The sequence below is a fragment of the Loxodonta africana genome, chromosome X, assembly GCF_030014295.1.
Source record: "Loxodonta africana isolate mLoxAfr1 chromosome X, mLoxAfr1.hap2, whole genome shotgun sequence".
Lineage (NCBI taxonomy): Eukaryota > Metazoa > Chordata > Mammalia > Proboscidea > Elephantidae > Loxodonta > Loxodonta africana.
Window position 1 is genome coordinate 12,298,254 of NC_087369.1, and position 19,337 is coordinate 12,317,590.

At 41.5% G+C, this 19,337-nt stretch overlaps 2 protein-coding genes across 3 annotated transcripts in view; one reads left to right on the plus strand and one right to left on the minus strand.

Annotated features, from left to right (window-relative positions):
• The window catches only part of ARHGAP6 (Rho GTPase activating protein 6), a 501,871-nt gene that overhangs the window by 126,915 nt on the left and 355,619 nt on the right, over positions 1–19,337 (minus strand). The window lies entirely within an intron of this gene.
• On the plus strand, positions 5,971–10,398 carry AMELX (amelogenin X-linked). Its single transcript, XM_064277959.1, has 4 exons — positions 5,971–6,024; positions 7,923–7,970; positions 9,319–9,363; positions 9,749–10,398. The coding sequence occupies exons 1-4, from the start codon at positions 5,971–5,973 to the stop codon at positions 10,247–10,249; spliced, it is 648 nt and encodes a 215-aa protein (XP_064134029.1). The 3' UTR covers positions 10,250–10,398.

Consider the following 19,337-nt stretch of genomic DNA (forward strand, 5'->3'; position numbering starts at 1 on the left):
TGGAAACGGGCTAGAAGGGCGTGGGCAAAGAAGCAGCAGCAGGGTGACAGAGGCTCAGTTGCTTGGTGGGATGGGCGGCCAAAGCACTATCCCTGTGATCCACGTTTGTAAGGGTTAAAATACATTTTTTCATGTGTTGCCTGGTGTGTGAAATGTCCCCTGCCTCGGCCTTCAGATTGTCAGTAAAAGCTTTGCTACTGCAATAACCTTGAGTTCATGGTTGCTTGGATGGCAAATGGGTTGCGGGGTGGACTCAAGGAGAAGGGACTTTGTCCCTTCTTTGAGTGGACACCAGAGTAGTGACCAAAGAGTAGCCACAGGCAAGAGGGAACATACTTCCAATGGAAACAGGAAACAGACCAGTGGTGATTCTGAAATTGGCGTCTCGGGGTGATGCAAAAGGTTAATATATTCAGCTGCTAACCTAAAGGTTGGAGGTTCGAGTCCACCCAGAAGAACTCAGAAGAAAGTCTGGTGATCTACTTCCAAAAAATCAGCCGTTGAAAGCCCTATGAAGCACAGTTCTACTCTGAGAAACATGGGGTCTGCATTCATCACAGTCTACTCAATAGCAACTGTTTTTTTTTTTTTTTGGGATTCCAAAATTATAATCCCTCAGAGAAATATTGAGGAGAGTTTTTAAATTTTTTTTTACCAGAATAAGGGATTTAATGAATTTATCCTGATCTTGAAGGACTGGGAAACCCTAGCAGACATCTTGGTTACACTAGAAAAAATCTAACCATCAAGCTAGAACAATTTTATATTTGATAGAACCAAGGAGTAGATAATGACGTATACTCATTCCCATGAGTTGATTCCGACTCATAGTGACCTTATAGACAGGGTTTTCAAGGAGCGGCTGCTGGATTTGAACTGCTGACCTTTTGGTTAGCAGCCATAGCTCTTAACCACTGTGCCACCAGGGCACCAACAATGACATAGCTGCTTCTTAAAAGTAAATCTGAATCTATCAGCATGTGCAGGCAACCCCAGGCACACCTCAGAGATATTGTGAGTTCGGTTCCAGACCACAGCAATAAAGTGAATATAGCAATAAAGTGAGTCACATGAATTTTTTGGTTTCCAAGTGCATATATAAGTTATGTTTACACTATACTGTAGTTTATTAAGTGTGAATAGCATCATATCTAAAAAAACAACACACATACCTTAATTAAAAAATACTTTATTGCTAGAAAATGCTAACCATCATCTGAGACTTCAGTGAGTCCCAATCTTTTTGCTGGTGGAGGGTCTTGCCTTGGTGTTGATGGCTACTGATCGATCACGGTGGTGGTTGCTGAAGGTTGGAGTGGCTGTGGCAATTTCTTAAAATAAGACAACAATGAGCTCATCAGAGGAATCACCACTATCTATGACAGCTACAGCCTTACAAAATGTATTTCTTAAATACTAAGATTTGAAAGTCGAAATTACTCCTTGATCCATGGGCATGAAAACAACATTAATCTCCTTGCACAGCTCCATCAGAGCTCTTGGGTGGCCACGTGCAGTGTCAATAAGCAGTAATATTTTGAAAGGAAATCTTTTTTTTCTGAGCAGTAGGTCTCAACAGCGGGCTTAAATTTTTCAGTAATTCGTGTTGTAAACAGATGTGCTGTCATCCAGGTGGTGGTGTTCCATTTACGGGGCACAGGCTGAGTAGATTTAGCATAGTTCTTAAGGGCCTTAGGATTTTCAGAATGGTAAATGAGCACTGGCTTCAACTTAAAGTCCCAGCTGCATTAGCCCCTAACGAGAGAGTCCACCTGTCCTTTGCATCTTTGAGACCTGGCACTGAGTTTTCTTCTCTAGCTGTGGAAGTCCTAGCCGGCGTCTTCTTCCAGCATGAGGCTGCTGGGTCTACGCCGACAATCTGTTGTTTAACGTAGCCGCCTTCATCGACTCTCTCAGCTGGAGCTTCTGGATGACTCGCTGTAGCTTCTACATCAGCACCTGCTGCTTCACCTGGCACTTTCATGTTACGGAGATGGCTCCTTTCCTTAAACCTCATGAGCCAACCTCCGATAGCGTCAGACTTCTCTTCTGCAGCTTCCTCGCCTCTCTCAGCCTTCATAGAATTGAAGAGAGTTAGGGCCTTGCTCTGGATTAGGCTTTGACTTAAGGGAAGGTTGTAGCTAGTTTGATCTTCTATCCAGACCACTAAAACTTTCTCCATATCAGCAGTAAGTTTGTTTCGCTTTCTTATCATTTGTATGTTCGCTGGAGTAGCACTTTTAATTTCCTTCAAGAACTTTTCATTTGCTTTCACAACTTGGCTAACTGTTTAGGGCAAGAGGCCTAGCTTTCAGCCTATCTCAGCTTTCAACTTGGCTTCCTCACTAAGCTTAATCATTTTTAACCTCTGGCTTAAGGTGAGAGACATGCGACCCTTCCCTTCACTTGAACACTTAGAGGGCATTCAAGGGTTATTAACTAGGCTAATTTCAATATTGTCCTGTCTCAGGGAATAGGGAGGCCCGAGGAGAGGGAGGGAGCCAGGGCAACAGCCGGTTGGTGGAGCAGTCAGAACACACACAACATTTACCTATTCAGGTCGCTATCATATGGGCATGGTTCATGGCACCAAAAACACACACATTTACTGAACTTAAGTTTGCCATCACGCATCAATTGGTCTCAACCCACCTGGATCAAAGGAGAATGAAGAACACCAAGGTCATACGATAACTAAGAGCCCAAGAGACAGAAAGGGCCACATGAACCAGAGACCTACATCATCCTGAGACCAGAAGAACTAGATGGTGCCCGGCCACAACCGATGACTGCCCTGACAGGGAGCACAACAGAGAACCCCTGAGGGAGCAGGAGAACGGTGGGATGCAGACCCCAAATTCTCATAAAAAGACCAGACTTAATGGTCTGACTGAAACTAGAGGAATCCTGGCAATCATGGTCCCCAAACCTTCTGTTGGCCCAGGACAGGAACCATTCCCGAAGACAACTCATCAGACATGGAAGGGACTGGACAATGGGTTGGAGAGAGAAGCTGATGAAGAGTGAGCTACTTGTATCAGGTGGACACTTGAGACTGTGTTGGCATCTCCTGTCTGGAGGGGAGATGGGAGGGTAGAGAGGGTTAGAAACAGGCAAAATGGTCCCGAAAGGAGAGACTGGAAGGGCTGACTCATTAGGGGGAGAGTAAGTGGGAGTATGGAGTAAGGTGTATATAAGCTTATATGTGACAGACTGACTTGATTTGTAAACGTTCACTTAAAGCTCAATAAAAATTATTAAAAAAAAAAAGTTTGCCATCATATATGGGTGCGGTTCTTGGTGCCCCAAAACAATTACAATAGTAACATCAAAGATCACTGATCACAGATCACCATAACAGATATAATAATAATGAAAAAGTTTGAAATACTGTGAAAATTACCAAAATGTGACACAGAGAAATGAAGTGAGCACATGCTGCTGGAAAAATGGCACCATTAGACTTGCTCGACATTGGGTTGCCATAAATCTTCAATTTGCAAAAAACCCGGTATCTGTGAAGCACAGTAAAGCAATGTGCAGTAAAACGAGGCATATCTGCAATTTGCTGACTTACGAAACAGCCTGCTGACAACCTTTTTGCCTGTTAAACCTATTATTGCCCATAATGAAAGACTCTATTGCACTAAGCACAACACCCAGTTGTATGTTTGATCACGGTTGCTAAAAAATCATGATACGGAGATTTTTTTTTTTTAGTTATACTCAACACATTTTTCCTTCAGAAACCTGATTGGTTGTTCTAGAGGCTGTGAATGGTATAAATTGAGCTCCTAGTTGGGAGAAGTCTAAAGGATCAAGCATCCCTGAGTTTCAGAAACTGTCTGAATACATTCAAAGGTATGTGGATTTTATTCATAATTAGGCATCCTTTTTATTTTGCTTACTTCTTTCTCTATATTTCATGTTTAACTCATGCAAATGTATTCCACATTTGTAATACTTTATATGCCATCAATACTTAGTTACTTGCTTAGTTGCACTGTAATTAGACTCTGATTACTTAAATGAATTATTTTACTTCACAATGCAGCAAAGTGTCTATACTTCTTTAAATTTTCATTCTGGAAGCACAAAGCACTTTTTGAGGCCAAAACAAATGGCAAAATATTTACTTATTTAATTATTGATCAATTAAGGTAAAATGCTGCTTTCATGGGCTGTGATTCATTTTGTTTAATTACATCAAACAGAACCATCAACTCAATGTTTATGCCATATTTTTTCTCATTAATTCAACCTTTAAAAAAACAGATGTACTCCAGACTTCCTGGAGCCATGAAGGTTGGATGAACCCCTGAAACTATTGCCCTGAGATAATCTTTAAACCTTAAACCAAAAATATTCCCTGAAGTCTTCTTAAAACCAAACAACAGTCTAGCTTAACTAGTAAAAAAAAAAGTCTGCCTTGAGCATTATTCTTTTTTAAGAACTGTCCATATGGGGGAAAGCCTGGTGGCATAGTTGTTAAGAGCTACAGCTGCCAACCAAGAGGTCTGCAGTTCGAATCCACCAGGCAGTCCTTGGAAACTCTATGGGACAGTTCTACTCTGTCCTATAGTGTCGCTACGAGTTAGAATCAACTCGTCAGCAGTGGGTTTGGGGTATCTGTATGGGATCAAAGTGACAACAGCAACTCGAAAGATTAGATAGGAGCCATAGGGGGCAGTGGATTTATGTTAATGGGGGAGGGACAACTAGGAAAAGGAGAGTGAGAATGGTTACACAACTCGAAGAATGTAATCACTGTCACTAAATGGTACCTGTAGAAACTGTTGAATAGGTGTACGTTTTGCTGTGCATATTCTCAACAACAACAAAAGAATAAAATTATATTAAAAAAAAAGAAAAACAGATGTAGGCAGTAGAAAACTTCAGTGTTACTTCTTTCATAGCCAGCATTACTGCACATTATATTCACTGGATATAAAAATCTCAGGTATTTCTGGTGACAGTTTTTAAAAGTTAGTCAATAATTTGGCCCACAAAGTACCCATTTTCGGAGAGCCTGTTTTGCTTCATGTCCCAAGGGGGGCCATTTGTGGGCAGTGCAGCACCAAGCAAAAGGAAGACGCCATTGATGAAATATGGAATCATTTAAAATTCATGAAGAATCCCAGAATATTAGTCTGTCTTCTCCCTTCTGTTTAACCCCATCTTTTAACCCTGGGGCTCAGAGCTGTACCTGAGGGGCTTGCCTGAAAACTTACAGGGTTGAACCACCTGAAACAAGACCCCATTTAATCCATTTTGGCAAATTACTTAATGTCTTTTCTCATAAGATACGCTTTGTTTTCTTCTAACCAATAATAATGCAAGTGAACATTACTAAAAACATTTCTGTGCCTCCTTGTTCTAAAAGTATCAAACAAAAAACCATTTGCTGTTGAGTCGATTCCAATTCATGGAGACTCCATTTGTGTGTCAGAGTAGAACTGTGTTCCATAGGGTTTTCAAGGGTTGATTTTTTGAAGCACATCAGCAGGCCTTTCCTCCGAGGCGCCTCTGGGTGGACTCAACCCTTCAACCTTTTGGTCTGGGCACTAATGTGTAATGACCTTGACAATCTCATCAACTTTTAGAGCTAACCCTGCTCCTTGAATCAGTAGTTGTAAATAACACTTGGCTTCACTGACTCTGCAGGCTGGACACAGGTGCAGGGAAATGGCAGGCCAAATCATGTAATGAGAGATTATTCACATTCCTCCGACGTGTTCAGTTCTCAACCCAATTTGAAAGCATCTTTATCACTATGGTGACTGCAGAAGCAACAGAATGAGCTGAGAACTGGGAATCAAATATGAATAAAATAACTTCACAAAGAATGGTCCCATCCTTTTTATAAACAAGGGGCTGATGTGGATTACACGTGTTTTGTGGAGCATTAATTATGTCCAGGTTTGAGAAGCAATAAGAAGAGCAGGTGTTGTCTTATGTTTCAGGGCCATAATGGGGACCTGGATTTTGTTTGCCTGCCTCCTGGGAGCAGCCTTCGCTATGCCAGTGAGTATCATGCCCCTGCATAAGTCAATGTCCAATTTCACAAGCCTGGACATAAAACTCTACCCCATGGTTGCTCAACTTTAGGGTTTAAAAGAACACAAGAACCGAAGTCCTCAAATGTCTCTGTGTTTAATAAACACTGAAGGAGCTGGTTAAAAAAAAATAGATTCTTGGACGCCTCTCCCCACCCCAAGATTCTGATTCCATACAGCTGCGGTGGGGCCCAGGACTCTGCATTTTAACAAGCACCCCAGGAGATCCTGTGGCAGGTGATCTGTGGACCACGCTTTGAGAAACAAGTGAGCTCACCTCAGGACAGAGGAAATTCAGAAGGGATACTTGAAAGGGCACCCAAGACTTAGGCTAATACTACAAGAAAAATACCAGTGTTTTCTAAAACCCAGTTTGTCTTAAATTTCCAACTATTGCCCTGCCCTCCAAACTCCATGACTGGCATTGTCTAGGGGGTAAGATATCTGTGATAGAAATACTCCTTTCTGAACCATCTCTCTGTTCCCAGGAGCCCCATTCCTCTGGGTACAACTGTTAAGCACCTGGCTTCTGCGTGGCTACACAGAATCCTATCTATCCAATTACATATTGATATATTTTACATTCAAATGTACCAAAGCCCAGGAAGTCGGACCTACTCTCCTAGACAGGTAGAAAAGCTTAGTTCACACACAGGCAATGCAGGTCCAGCTGCTTTTTTGGTGGCACAGGGAGCGGTTGATACAACCAGAGGCCAGCAAAGCTTGCCCATCTTGCTCCTTTCCTCCTCTCTCACCCACAAGACCAAGGTCCTCTGCTCTGCCTTCCTGAAGTCCTGCATTGAGACAACTCCCAGTCCCCTGAGGGGCCCGCACCTTACACATTCAGACCTTTTCCACACCTCAATTCAACACCCTCCTCTCTCCGGGCTTCTATCAAGAAGGTATAGGAAAGGCAGTTACCTGATGAATTCACTCAGATGAAAGCGAATGAACCCTGTGGTGAAACAAGCATTGTTAAAGAACAGAGCTGACTCTGGATAAGCTCAGTGTCTGCGGAAGGTTTTCTTTGCCCCTTGTCCACTCTGCAGGACTCTCTCTCCCTTTACCCTACTCCAGGGAATCTACCAGAATTCCACTTGGTACTCACTTTTGAAAGGATAGTCCTGGTTTAGATCGTTATTCAAGCTGCTTTTTGTTTTGAACTTTGAAATTCTTCTGCCATAAAAAATGTTGACAGAATAATGAAATGAATTGGCCTAAACTTCCTAAATCTCACTATTTTTCATGGGACTGGCAAGGTTTCTGCTTTACTACACCCCATCTTGTGCTCATGTTCATAAAAAAATGGCACCTAGTCGTGTCATTTCTTTTTTGTTGTTGATGTATTATTTCCTTTGCATGCCAATTATGAGGAATCCCTTTGATACTTAAGCACTTAACCACCTCCTCTTCTACAAGAGAAGGTGAGACAGTTCTCTTGTTAGTATGGTCTAACTTTGTGAGAGAAACATACCTCTCTTCTCAACATGGAGTGAGTTATAGCAAGTGAAATGCTGGGTAGGATAGGATAGCATTCATTGACACCATGGAAGGTTCGAAGAGCACTGGAGAATAAATGTGTGTTGGTCTCTGCTTACAGAAGTTTCTCCCACTATAAATCTGTGACTACCAGAAAAGTCAGTTAGCTGTTTTGGATCTCTTTAGAATAAGAAGGCACCTCTCCTACAGAGTATACAAGTATAAACTAAAAGTAGACCTCAAATACATTCTGCTCTATAAAGATTTTATTTGGAATAGCTTCAGTCTCCCTTAATGTAAACAATTGCATATTGACTTAATCTCTCCTTCTCTCTCTCCCTCTCTCTCCTTCTCGTCTCTTTCCCCCACCCCCACCCCCCTAAAAAGCTACCGCCTCATCCTGGGCACCCTGGTTATATCAACTTCAGCTATGAGGTAATTTTTCTCTTTACTAATTTTGACCATTGTTTTGAGTTAACAATGCCCTGGGCTCTGTAAAGAATAGTGTGTTGATTCTTCATTAAGAATGTTTCTCAAAGGGTCCCACTTTTCAGTTCCTGCCACCAGCCTCTCAGATTAAGCCCTGATAGGTCACCTAAAAGCCTGCGTTGCCCCAGCACCTTCCTACCTAGCCTCTCTGACTCAGTCTTTCCTCCTACTTATAGCTAGAAAATTCTCCATCATAAAATACCACTCAGGAAGGCTCCATGTTAGCGCACAAAGTAAACTGGGTCTGAACAGCCTTGTTCTAGCCCAGCCTGGAAAATGCGGGAATTGGGTAGGATGTTATTTAAGATCTTTCCAGCTTTAAAACCCCTGATTATAAGACGTTCACACTCTGTGTGTCCCTCATTTGGCTTTACTGAAAGATTAGCAACCAAGTGGTATCTGAGAGACTCTGTAGTGTGTTGGAAAGAGAGTTCTGGAATCTGGTTTGAGGCTCTCCTCAAACTCATACTAAGCACAAATGACCTTGGGCAAACCAATGTTCTCTCTTTGGAATACTGATTTCCTCATCTGGAAGAGGGAAATAATAATAATAACCACACCTCAAACTGTTGTGTGGGGAGTTAAATAAAGCTTGAGCATGGTTAACAATTGTTTTGTTGTAAAGATTAAAATGTTATATTACTATGTGAAGGAACCCCCAAACCCCAAGTATATACTGCTTAGAAAGGAATGAAACTCTTACCTCTCACTGGTTTAGGTAACAGTCTATGACTCATACAAGTGGAAGAAAATGGTAACGAGATTTGGGGCAGGACTTGCTGTTAACAGTTTAAAAGGTTGATGTATTTGACCAGTAAAGCTGTGTTTCTAGGATGAAGGACAGTGTTTCTGCCTCGTCTTAATTTTTTTTTCATTGGGACGGCAAATCAAAAAGGACAAAATACATATTGTGTCACATTATTATTATTATTAGTTCCTCCTGCAATAAAGAACAGGGGCTGTGGAATTAAACAGATTTACTACTCTGACTCGACGGCACTGGGTGAACCTCAGTCAAGTTAATGAGTCTCTCTCTGTAACTCTCCGTGACCTTGTCAGTAAAAGTGAGAGTGCTCCTACTTGCCTCAGAGCATGTGAGAAAACGCTGGACATGCATGTGATGGCTGCGAGGCAGAGCCTGACACACAGGAAATCCTCAACAAATGCTTACCTTCCTCTCTTGTCTGTAAAGTCACAATTTCAGGCTACCAGTATTGACAGGACTGCAGGAGGGAGTTTCTAGTTCAGGAACCTAAACTAAATCATATGTATTCTAATGTCTCCCTCTCTTAAGGTGCTCACCCCTTTGAAGTGGTACCAGAACATGATAAGGCAGCCGGTAGGTAGATATCATGTTCTTTCTTCCTTAAAATGTTAAGCCTGCATCTAAATCCCCTTATTCAGTGAAATAGCAGGTCTCCTCCACATATGGACACTAATGGGAAATTCAGTTGAAAGAAGTCATATCTGTGTCCAACCAACTAACCAGTTGCCATGGAGCGATTCTGACTCATGGCAACCCCGTGAGTGTCAGACTAGAAATGTGTGCTCCATAGGATTTTCAGTGGTCCGTGCGCATAGTTAGAAATCCATGCAAAGGAATAAAAAAAAAAAAAAAAAGAACGAACTATTCATACGGCCATAACGACAAAGAAAACATTGCTGCTTCTCCCACTGGAGGTCAACCGAGCCAATGATAAATGTGATTCTCTGTTTCTCACCAGTACCCTTCCTATGGTTACGAGCCCATGGGTGGATGGCTGCACCACCAAATCATCCCCGTGCTGTCCCAGCAGCATCCCCAGAGCCACACCCTGCAGCCTCATCACCACTTCCCCATGGTGGCCGCTCAGCAGCCCGTGGTCCCTCAGCAGCCAATGATGCCACTTCCCGGCCAACACTCCATGACTCCAACCCAACACCATCAGCCAAACCTCCCTCCACCCATCCAGCAACCCTACCAGCCCCAGCCAGTCCAGCCGCAGCCTCAGCAGCCCATGCAGCCACAGCCACCTGTGCACCCCATCCAGCCCTTGCCACCACAGCCACCTCTGCCTCCGATGTTCCCCATGCAGCCTCTGCCCCCCATGCTCCATGACCTGCCCCTGGAAGCTTGGCCAGCAACCGACAAGACCAAGCGGGAAGAAGTGGTGAGTGCACCTCGAAGCCGGCATAGTACAAGTCCTGGGGGAATGGGGGAGCAAAATGGCCCCCCAGAGTTCTGAGTTCCCCAACAATGCAGGCCCCAGAGTTGCAGTAGCTCCAGGTCTACGATTCTATTAGTCCAAGGCATGTAGTGCAACTTTACATTGTAAATGAGTTTATTCATCTGCATGGCTCAGGAATTAAGACTAGAGCTTTTATGGTGGGTTCAAATTCTACAGTTATTTTGAATCACAACCGGAATAAATATTGCCCATTAATTTTAAGGGCAACAGTATAAGGGAATATCTGTTCTCCTTATCCTTCAAGGGGTTGAATAGTAAGATTAGTCTAGAATCGCACTGAAGATACAAAAAGGGCAATTTTTGAGAGTGAGGAGATACAAATATTTGAACAGGCTGTAAAAGGGAGGTGGGAAATCTCTTTAGAGACCTTCAGGACAACTACCTGGGGACTGTCTAGGGGAGATAGGGTCTAATTTAACTTGGAGGCAGCTAAACTAGATAGACTGTAAGATTCCCTTTCAGGGCTAGAATTCTATAGATTAAGCTTTCAGCAAGAATTTTTCATAGTTTAGCTCAAAATCTCCTTCCAGTAAGGGAGGGAAGCTTTTCTAAATAAATTGGAAACGGTCAATAGGGCGACCTCAACCATACCCATAAACCCTTATTTCTGCATATAGGAAACAAGGTGATTTCACAAGTTGTGAATGCTATTGGTGATTCGTTACTGAGAAGCAGGGAAGAGTGACATAGAAATGACCTGGATGGGGGGCCCGGACACCTGGGTTCTAGTTCTGGCTTTTTCCCAAAGAGGAGACCATGGTATGGTCTGGGTTACCTCAAGTATATGCGTGTTTGTTTTTCCCTTCTTCAAAATGGGGTGGGGGGAGGTGACTGGATCAGATAATTTCCAAGGCTCTGTCCAAGTACAGATACCATAGCTTCCCAGTAAAAAAAATTATACTATAGTATCTAGCATATGTAGCTTCACAATTATGAATATATTTATAGAAATATGGGACAGAATTTTTTAAAATTGATTGTATCCCAAATAATATGGTGCCTAGAGTTGATTATTCTAGTCTAAAAAAAAAAATTTTTTTTTTAAGGTAGGCTTTGTATAGAAAATACATGGATTTGTTCATTAAAAATCAAGGCTGTGGACTTCATAGTGAGCTCACACCTTGCCAAAACTCTTTATAGAAAGGTGACTTCAAGTGGGTAGTTTCAAATATTTATATTCTAAATATTTACATTCTAAAGATTTGAAACATCTTTAACACTCAGTTTCCTCATGTGTAAAATTAGAATATAAATATTGATACCTTGTTAGAGTTATCTAAGGGAAAATAAAAAAGTGATTAGCTCAGTGTCTGACATACAGGAAGTACTCAAGGAAAGGTAACCATTATTATTTTACTATCCAGTTATACATTTTGAATGTCCTAAAATCAAAGGCCTCCTTCATGACACCTCAGGTTTAGGACAATGAGACAACACAGAAACTTTGGAGATTATAGACTACAACTTAAGTTATGGTACATTTATTTGGCAAAACTGAAGCTATATGTTATTATACATGGTACTCAATACGAATGTTTGTAAATTATGCTAATTGTTCATTTTGCTATCCGCCCCCCACCCCCAGGATTAACCGATCGGACAATGAGAGAAGAACTGAACTTGATATTTCAGTTACTTTCAGGAATGACACAAGTGCACAGTGATTTGTGTCTAAAATCATTTTCCTTAGTAAACGCTGTAACTAAAAATAAATACCATTAGCAGACAATAAAATGTTTTAAAAAAATTATTCCTGTCTTATCACTGAATTGAACTTAAAATTTTCCGTCACTCAAGAGAAAAAAAAAATAGTAAATGGGTATTCTTGAGTAAGGTATGAAATGCTTATTTACAACCTACAAACTGACCATTCAACAAGCAAATAAAGACTACATTTCCTTTTAGAGAAAATTTAAATGATACTATCTTAAATCTTTTTTAAAAATGGGTGGTGCACCAGTGATCACCTTGATAGGGAACACGGCAGAGAGTTCCTGGTGGAGCAGGAAAAAGGTGGGGTGCAGAACTCAGGTTCTAGTAAAAAGACCAGACTTAATGGTCTGACTGAGACTGGAGGGACCCCGGAAGACATGGCCCCCGGACTCACTGTTAGCCCAGAACTAAAACCATTCCTGAAACCAACTCTGCAGACAAAGATTAGACTGGACTATAAGACATAAAATGATACTCGTAAAGAGAGTGCTTCGTAGCCCAAGTAGATACATGAGACTAAATGGGCAGCTCCTGCTGGGAGGCGAGATGAGAAGACAGAAAGGGACAGGAGCTGGCTGAATGGACCCGGGAAATCCGAGGTGGAAAGGAGGAGCGTGCTGTCACTTTATAGGGAGAGCAACTACAGTCATGTAACAATGTGTGTATAAATTTTTGTAAGAGAAACTAACTTGAACTGTAAACTTTCACTTAAAGCACAATTTTTAAAAAAAGGGTGGTGTAAAAAATTAATGCACTCATCTGCTAACCAAAAGGTTGGAGGCTCAAGTCTACCCAGAGGTACCATGGAAGAAAGGCCTGGCAGTCTTCTTCCAAAAAATCAGCCATTGAAAACCCTACGGTGCACAGTTCTCCTCCGACATAAATGGGGTCACCATGAGTCAGAGCTGACTTGATGGCAACTGGTGGAGGTGGTATATATCAGTTATAATAGTCAATAAAGTGAAAAATGATGAGCATGGATAGTCACTGAATCAGAACCAAATCAAAGAAAATTTGTATGAAGAATTCTTTACATTGAAAAAGATAAACTCTTTAAAAAATGTCTACATTACAAAACAAATTAAAACTGGGAACACAGTTTTTATCCATCACATCGCATTTAGTAATCAAATCTGGTCTTCTGATCTCATTCTACTGAAAAACATTTTTTAAATAAAATTACGTGATATGTGTAATACTGTACTAGATTTAAAAGAACTGAAGTAATTAGTTTTCTTAAGAAAACTTTTATTAACTGAAGCTTCAAATAGAAGAGAGTTGCTGAGATATTATATGTAAGCTGTTTCTTTCACTTCATAATCTTTGACATAAGCTCTACTGCATTGTCTTCCAAATACTAACAAATGCATACGATGTACTCAAAACAACTTTTCCTTCCTACTCATATTTATATTTGAATCCTTTTTTCCTCCTACACCCACACAGAATTGTAAACAGACTTTGCAGGGTTTATATTACGCAGTGCCCACAGTGACTTTATTCCAGTACCTTTATGATTATGGCCGCTTAATCATTTTCTGGAATGAATAAACATAGCTTTCCTGGGAGGATGTCAATATTCAAACAACTAACTTGATTTTAAGGCATTTAAATTAAAAAAAAAAGCAAAAAAAAAAAAAAGCTTTTAATCGGCTGGCATGGGCCAATTCTAATCGATTCAGTCAATATTTATTAAGCACCTGCTAGGGCAAGGCATTATTCCATGTGTTGATGAAAATAGTAAGTCCTCATCCTTAAGAAATCTAGAACCTACCAAAGGGATAAAATAAGCTCACAAATAACTATAAGAAAAGGCCTAATAGGATTAATACCATGACAGAAGTACAGTCAAAATGCTCCATCCAATGTCTCAGACATTATTAGTCAGCTGTCCAGTGGCTTTCCCCACCACTCCTTCCTTGGTGGCACAGTGGTTAAGTGCTCAGCTGCTAACCAAAAGGTCAGCAATTCCAATCCACCATCTGCTCCTTGGAAACCCTATGGGGCAGCTCTACTCTGTCCTGTAGGGTCGTATGAGTTGGAATCGACTCAACGGCAATGAGGTTGGTTTGGTTTTCCTTCCCTATTGCCAGAGCTTGAATTAATCCCACCATCCAGCCATCCAGCTCAGGAGAAATGACTCGCTTCACCTCCCCTGCCCCGGGAGTGAATGTCCATCCCTCCATACCAATTATGGAGCAACTCCAACAGCTCTATTCCCCTTGCCAGTGACTGGTCTAGGGATGGGTGTAAGCTGGAGCCTCAACAATGAATGAAGCCAAAAGGGATGTCAGCTAGGAGAGGAGGAGCCTCTGAGAAAAGACTGCCCTCTAATAAAACAAAATACATGCTAGGAAAAAGTGTTCTTCCGTCTTTGCATCTTGTTCGAGGATGTGATGGCTGGAGCTGTGACGGCCATCTTGTGACCAGGAGGGGCAAGCGAAAAAATGGAAAACCCCTGGGTCCTTGATTGTCTTAACGTGTCCCTGAATGAACCAACCCTGGGACCATCTCCACTGCCATTGAGTCAACTCAGACTCATAGTGAGCCCTGGTGGTACAATTGTTAAGTGCTCAGCTGCTAACCGAAAGGTTGGCGGTTTGAACTCACCAACCGCTCTGAGGGAGAAAGAAGTGGCAGTCTACTTCTGTAAAGATTTACAGCCTTGGAAATTCTATGGGGCAGTTTTACCCTGTTCTATAGGGTCGATGGAAGCCCTGGTGGCGTAGCGGTTAAGTGCTACAGCTGCTAACCAAGAGGTCAGCAGTTCAAATCCTCCAGGTGCTCCTTGGAAACTCTATGGGGCAGTTCTACTCTGTCCTATAGGGTTGCTATGAGTCGGAATAGACCTGACGGCAGTGGTTTTTGGTTGGGTTATAGGGTCGCTAGAAGTCGGAATCAACTCGATGACAATGGGTTTTTGGTTGATTTTTACGTCCGCTGGAACATACTTGTTCCCAGATAATGGGTATCATCAAAATCCACAACTCATAACAAAAATTATGAGTTGGTCCTTTAATCAGCATGCCTTCCACTAGTGAAAACACTCGGTAACAAAAAATTCAAAGGAGAAAATAAGTGGGTCAGCAAAGGGTTAAACTGCCCCACACTGCTCTCTCACTCTAACTGCGCCTTTCTGCTCTTGGCTATTACTCCCTCTTTTTGTTGGTATATACTTACATCTACTAATGTGTGGCTTATTTCGTAAACATATGCTCTGTAACAAAATGAAGTGCATTGGCCTTGGAATTGTTATGCTGCAAGTTCCACGTTCACTTGGAGAGAATATTTTTTCCTGACTGTGGCAGATGGTTACAACTGACAAAATTCTGACATGGAGATGTATGTGGCTATCACCATGTAGTGTAACATAAGGCGATCAAAGCTGAATAAAACAGCATTTCTGATTCATTACAATCCAGGCTTAGTCAACTGCCCAATGTATGCATTTGAATCAAATATGGAAGAAAATCACTATATACTAAAGACCAAGACTCAAAGTTCAGGCTGAAATAAATAGCAATATTGATCATAAATGAATTAATAAACACAAACTTATATCTACACAATTCTTAAACCAGTTAAAAAAAAAAGCAAAAGTAGCTGATAAAGCTATGCTATGTCTTTGACATTAAGCTAAAGAGACATATAAACTCTTGAAAAAGAGCCAAGGCAACCACCTTGAGCAAACTCTCATCTCACCATAACCACTCTCATTTCTCACCTAATACATCTGAAAGTTGCTGTGTTCTCATTCATTCTCTGTTGGGGTGTAAATCCATGTCTATGAATTATTCTAAGACAGTCATCTAAATGCACAAGATATGTGCAAAGGTGTTTATTACAGCATTATCTGTAACAGTGAGGAAGTGGACCTTACCTAAATTTTGTAATATCCATCTGACGGGATGCTGTGATTAAGAATTGGGTTTAGAAGAAAATTCATTAGTGGGGAAAATATGATAAAATAAATTTAAGACCAAGACTGTATCTCATATGCGAAGGTCATGCATGATTATAACATTTAAGTAACTTAAACACATACGTGGAAAAATAAACTAGGAAGGAGAGGTAGCCATTTGCACGAAGATTCAGTTTCTCTACAATAACCGTGAATTAATTCTGTAGTCACAAACATTTAATTTTTTTAAAGTTTGCTCACCCTTTTCCCTGCTTCAGTCAAGACGTACCTCTTTCTCTTTAATTCCTTTGATGGAAGCTTTTAATCTTGGCAAGTCACCCCCTCCCCCCCCGCAAAAAAAAAATGACCCTTTGCCATCGAGTCAATTCCAACTGACGGTGACTTCATGTTTTACAGAGTAGAACTGCTCGTAGAATTTTGGTTGTAATCTTTCACAGAAGCAAATCTCCAGGTCTTTCTTCTGTGATACCACTGGGTGGGTTTGGACAGCCAATCTTTAGGTTAGTAGTCAAATGTAAACCATTTGTGCCACCCAGAGACCTTGGTGGGTCACCTTTAGGTAAATTCTAACTATAAATCAGTTTACATTTTTCAGAAAACCACTTTGACCAAAGAAGGGTGACGTTAAAAGAACAAAAGGCTTTAGCAGAAAACAAAACAAAAACAAAACCCAGCACAATGCAAAAAAAAAAAAAAGGAGATGAGTATTATAAAGGGAAGGAAGAAGAATTAGGAACAACACAAAACAAAATGGAGAGATGACTGTGAAGGTGGCTCCTGCTGAGACTCTGTTGAAGGTTGTAAAAATAGGTTCAAAGAGCACTAAAGCTTTAAGTGGCTGGGGGTTTGCAGAGACGTTTCCTATTAAAACGACAAAATTCTGACATGAAGACGTATGTGGCTGTCACCATGTCGTGTAACATAAGGTGATAAAAGCTGAATAAAACAGCATTTCTAATTTTGATTCAAACAAATGCCTCAACTACTGCTGACTCGTGGATTACCTAATTTCATTTTGGGGCTTTCGACTGGCCACAATGTTATATTTTTCTTCTGCATTTAGTTACATAGAGTCTGAATCATTCTGAAGAGCTCAACCTCAATCAATAACAACTCCAGTTAACCTGAACTGCTCCCAGTTTACTTATTAGAAAGAGCAAAGGAAAATACAAGCTAACAAGAGAATTCCTGGGTTGTATTTCCATAATTGCTGACCTTGATAACATTTGTTCAGGATAGAGATTGAAAGAATTACCAGGAAGAAATCTTCCCTTGCCAGGCAAAAACAGTAATATCTGCCACATTTTCCAAAATTCAGATATGTAGGGCCATAATACAATGGAATATTTAAAATCAAAACCATGCATAATAAAATCTATTAAGAAAACATTTCTGCATCCCACTTTGAAGAGTGGCGTCTGGGGTCTTAAACGCTAGCAAGCAGCCATCTAAAATGCATCAATTGGTCTGAACCCACCTGGATCAAAGGAGAATGAAGAACACCAAGGTCACACAATAACTATGAGCCCGAGACAGAAAGGGCCACATGAACTAGAGTCTTACATCATCTGAGACCGGAAGAACTAGATGGTGCCTGGCTACAACTGACGACTGCCCTGACAGGGAACACAACAGAGAACCCCTGAGGGAGCAGGAGAGCAGTGGGATGCAGACCTCAAATTCTCATAAGACCAGATGTAATAATCTGACTGAGGCTGGAAGGACCCCGATGGTCTTGGCCCCCAGGCCTTCTGTTGCCCCAGGACAGGCACCAGTCCCGAAGCCAACTCTTCAGACATGGATTGGACTGGACAATGGGTTGGAGAGGGATGCTGGTGAGGAGTGAGCTTCTTGGATCAGGTGGGCACTTGAGACTATGTTGGCATCTCCTGTCTAGAGGGGAGATGAGAGGGTGGAGGGGGTTAGAAGCTGGTGAAAAGGACACGAAAAGAGAGTGGAGGGAGAGAGCAGACTGTCTCATTAGTGGGAGAGTAATTGGGAGTGTATAGCAAGGTGTATATGGGTTTTTGTGTGAGAGACTGACTTGATTTGTAAACTTTCACTTGAAGCACAATAAAAATTATTAAAAAAAAAATCAAAGCCATGTACTACCTGGTAATTATACTTGGTACCTGCGTTATCCAATATGGTAGCCACTAGCCCCAAGTTTTTTATTTTTTTTATTTTTTTTTTAGCCCAAAGTTAATTTTACAAGTAACTGCAACAACCTGTCCGTTAAACCAAAACCAAACCCAGTGCCATCAAGTCAATTCTGACTCATAGCGACCCTATAGGACAGAGTAGAACTGCCCCACAGAGTTTCAAAAGAGCGCCTGGCGGATTTGAACTGCTGACCCTTTGGTTACGTTAAATGCTCAAATATGTGCCTTTAATCTAAACATTTTCTTGGCAGTCTTCTCCAACGGACATTGTTCTGTCTCGTTTTACTGCATTGGCCACCATAAATAATTTAAATGAAATAAAATTTAGAAGTTCAATTCCTAAGTCCCACTAGCCACATTTAAAGTGCTCAATAGCCACATGGGGCTTTTGTTGTTGTTAGTTGCCATTAAGTTGATTCTGACTCAGGGCAGCCCCATGTGTGTGCAGAGTAGAACTGCTCCAGAAGGTTTTCAAGGTTGTGACCTTTCAGAAGCAGGTCGCCAGGCCTATCTTCCGAGGCGCTTCTGGGTGGATTCGAACCACCAACCTTTTAGCTAGTAGTCGAGAGCTGAACTGTCTGTGCCACTCAGGGAGTGGCTGCCATATTGGACAGCACAGATATAGAACATTTCCATCATCTCAGAGGCTGTTATTTGATAGCGCTGCTCTATTAGCTACTTCCTGAGGTAGAAGAACAATTCCTATTAATTCAAAGATTTTAAACAAAACATGAAACAAAACAGATTCGCTGATTAGAATTGAAAACTTATCTACAGCAACTCATTTCCCAAGCATTCCAGTAATCATGATCTTATATAGGAATTTTCTAAGGACTGCAGCAGTGCCTTTGTCTTTCTCAGATGGAATCACGCGCCCTCTAGTTTTCTTTTAAAACAGACTAATTCCTGAGGGTGGTTTACTGCCTGTAAACATCAGAATATATTTACACTCTTTTCTATTTTGTGGTTCAAAACAGCAGAGCAACCTAGGACAGATGGACACACACACACACATCCACTGAGCTTGTTGTTGTAAGCTGCCATCTAGCCAGCCCCCAACTCATGGGGACCCCATGTCCTGTCCTGTGCCACACCCACAGTTGTTTACAGATTGGACCATTGTGATCTATAGGATTTTCATTGGCATATATTCAGAAGTCAATTGCCAGGCCTTTCTTCCTAGTCTGTCTTAGACTAGGAGCTCTGCTGAAACCTGTTCAGCATTACAGCAACACATGAGTCTCTCCTGACAGACGAGTGGTGGCCGCGCATGAGGTGCGTTGGCCAG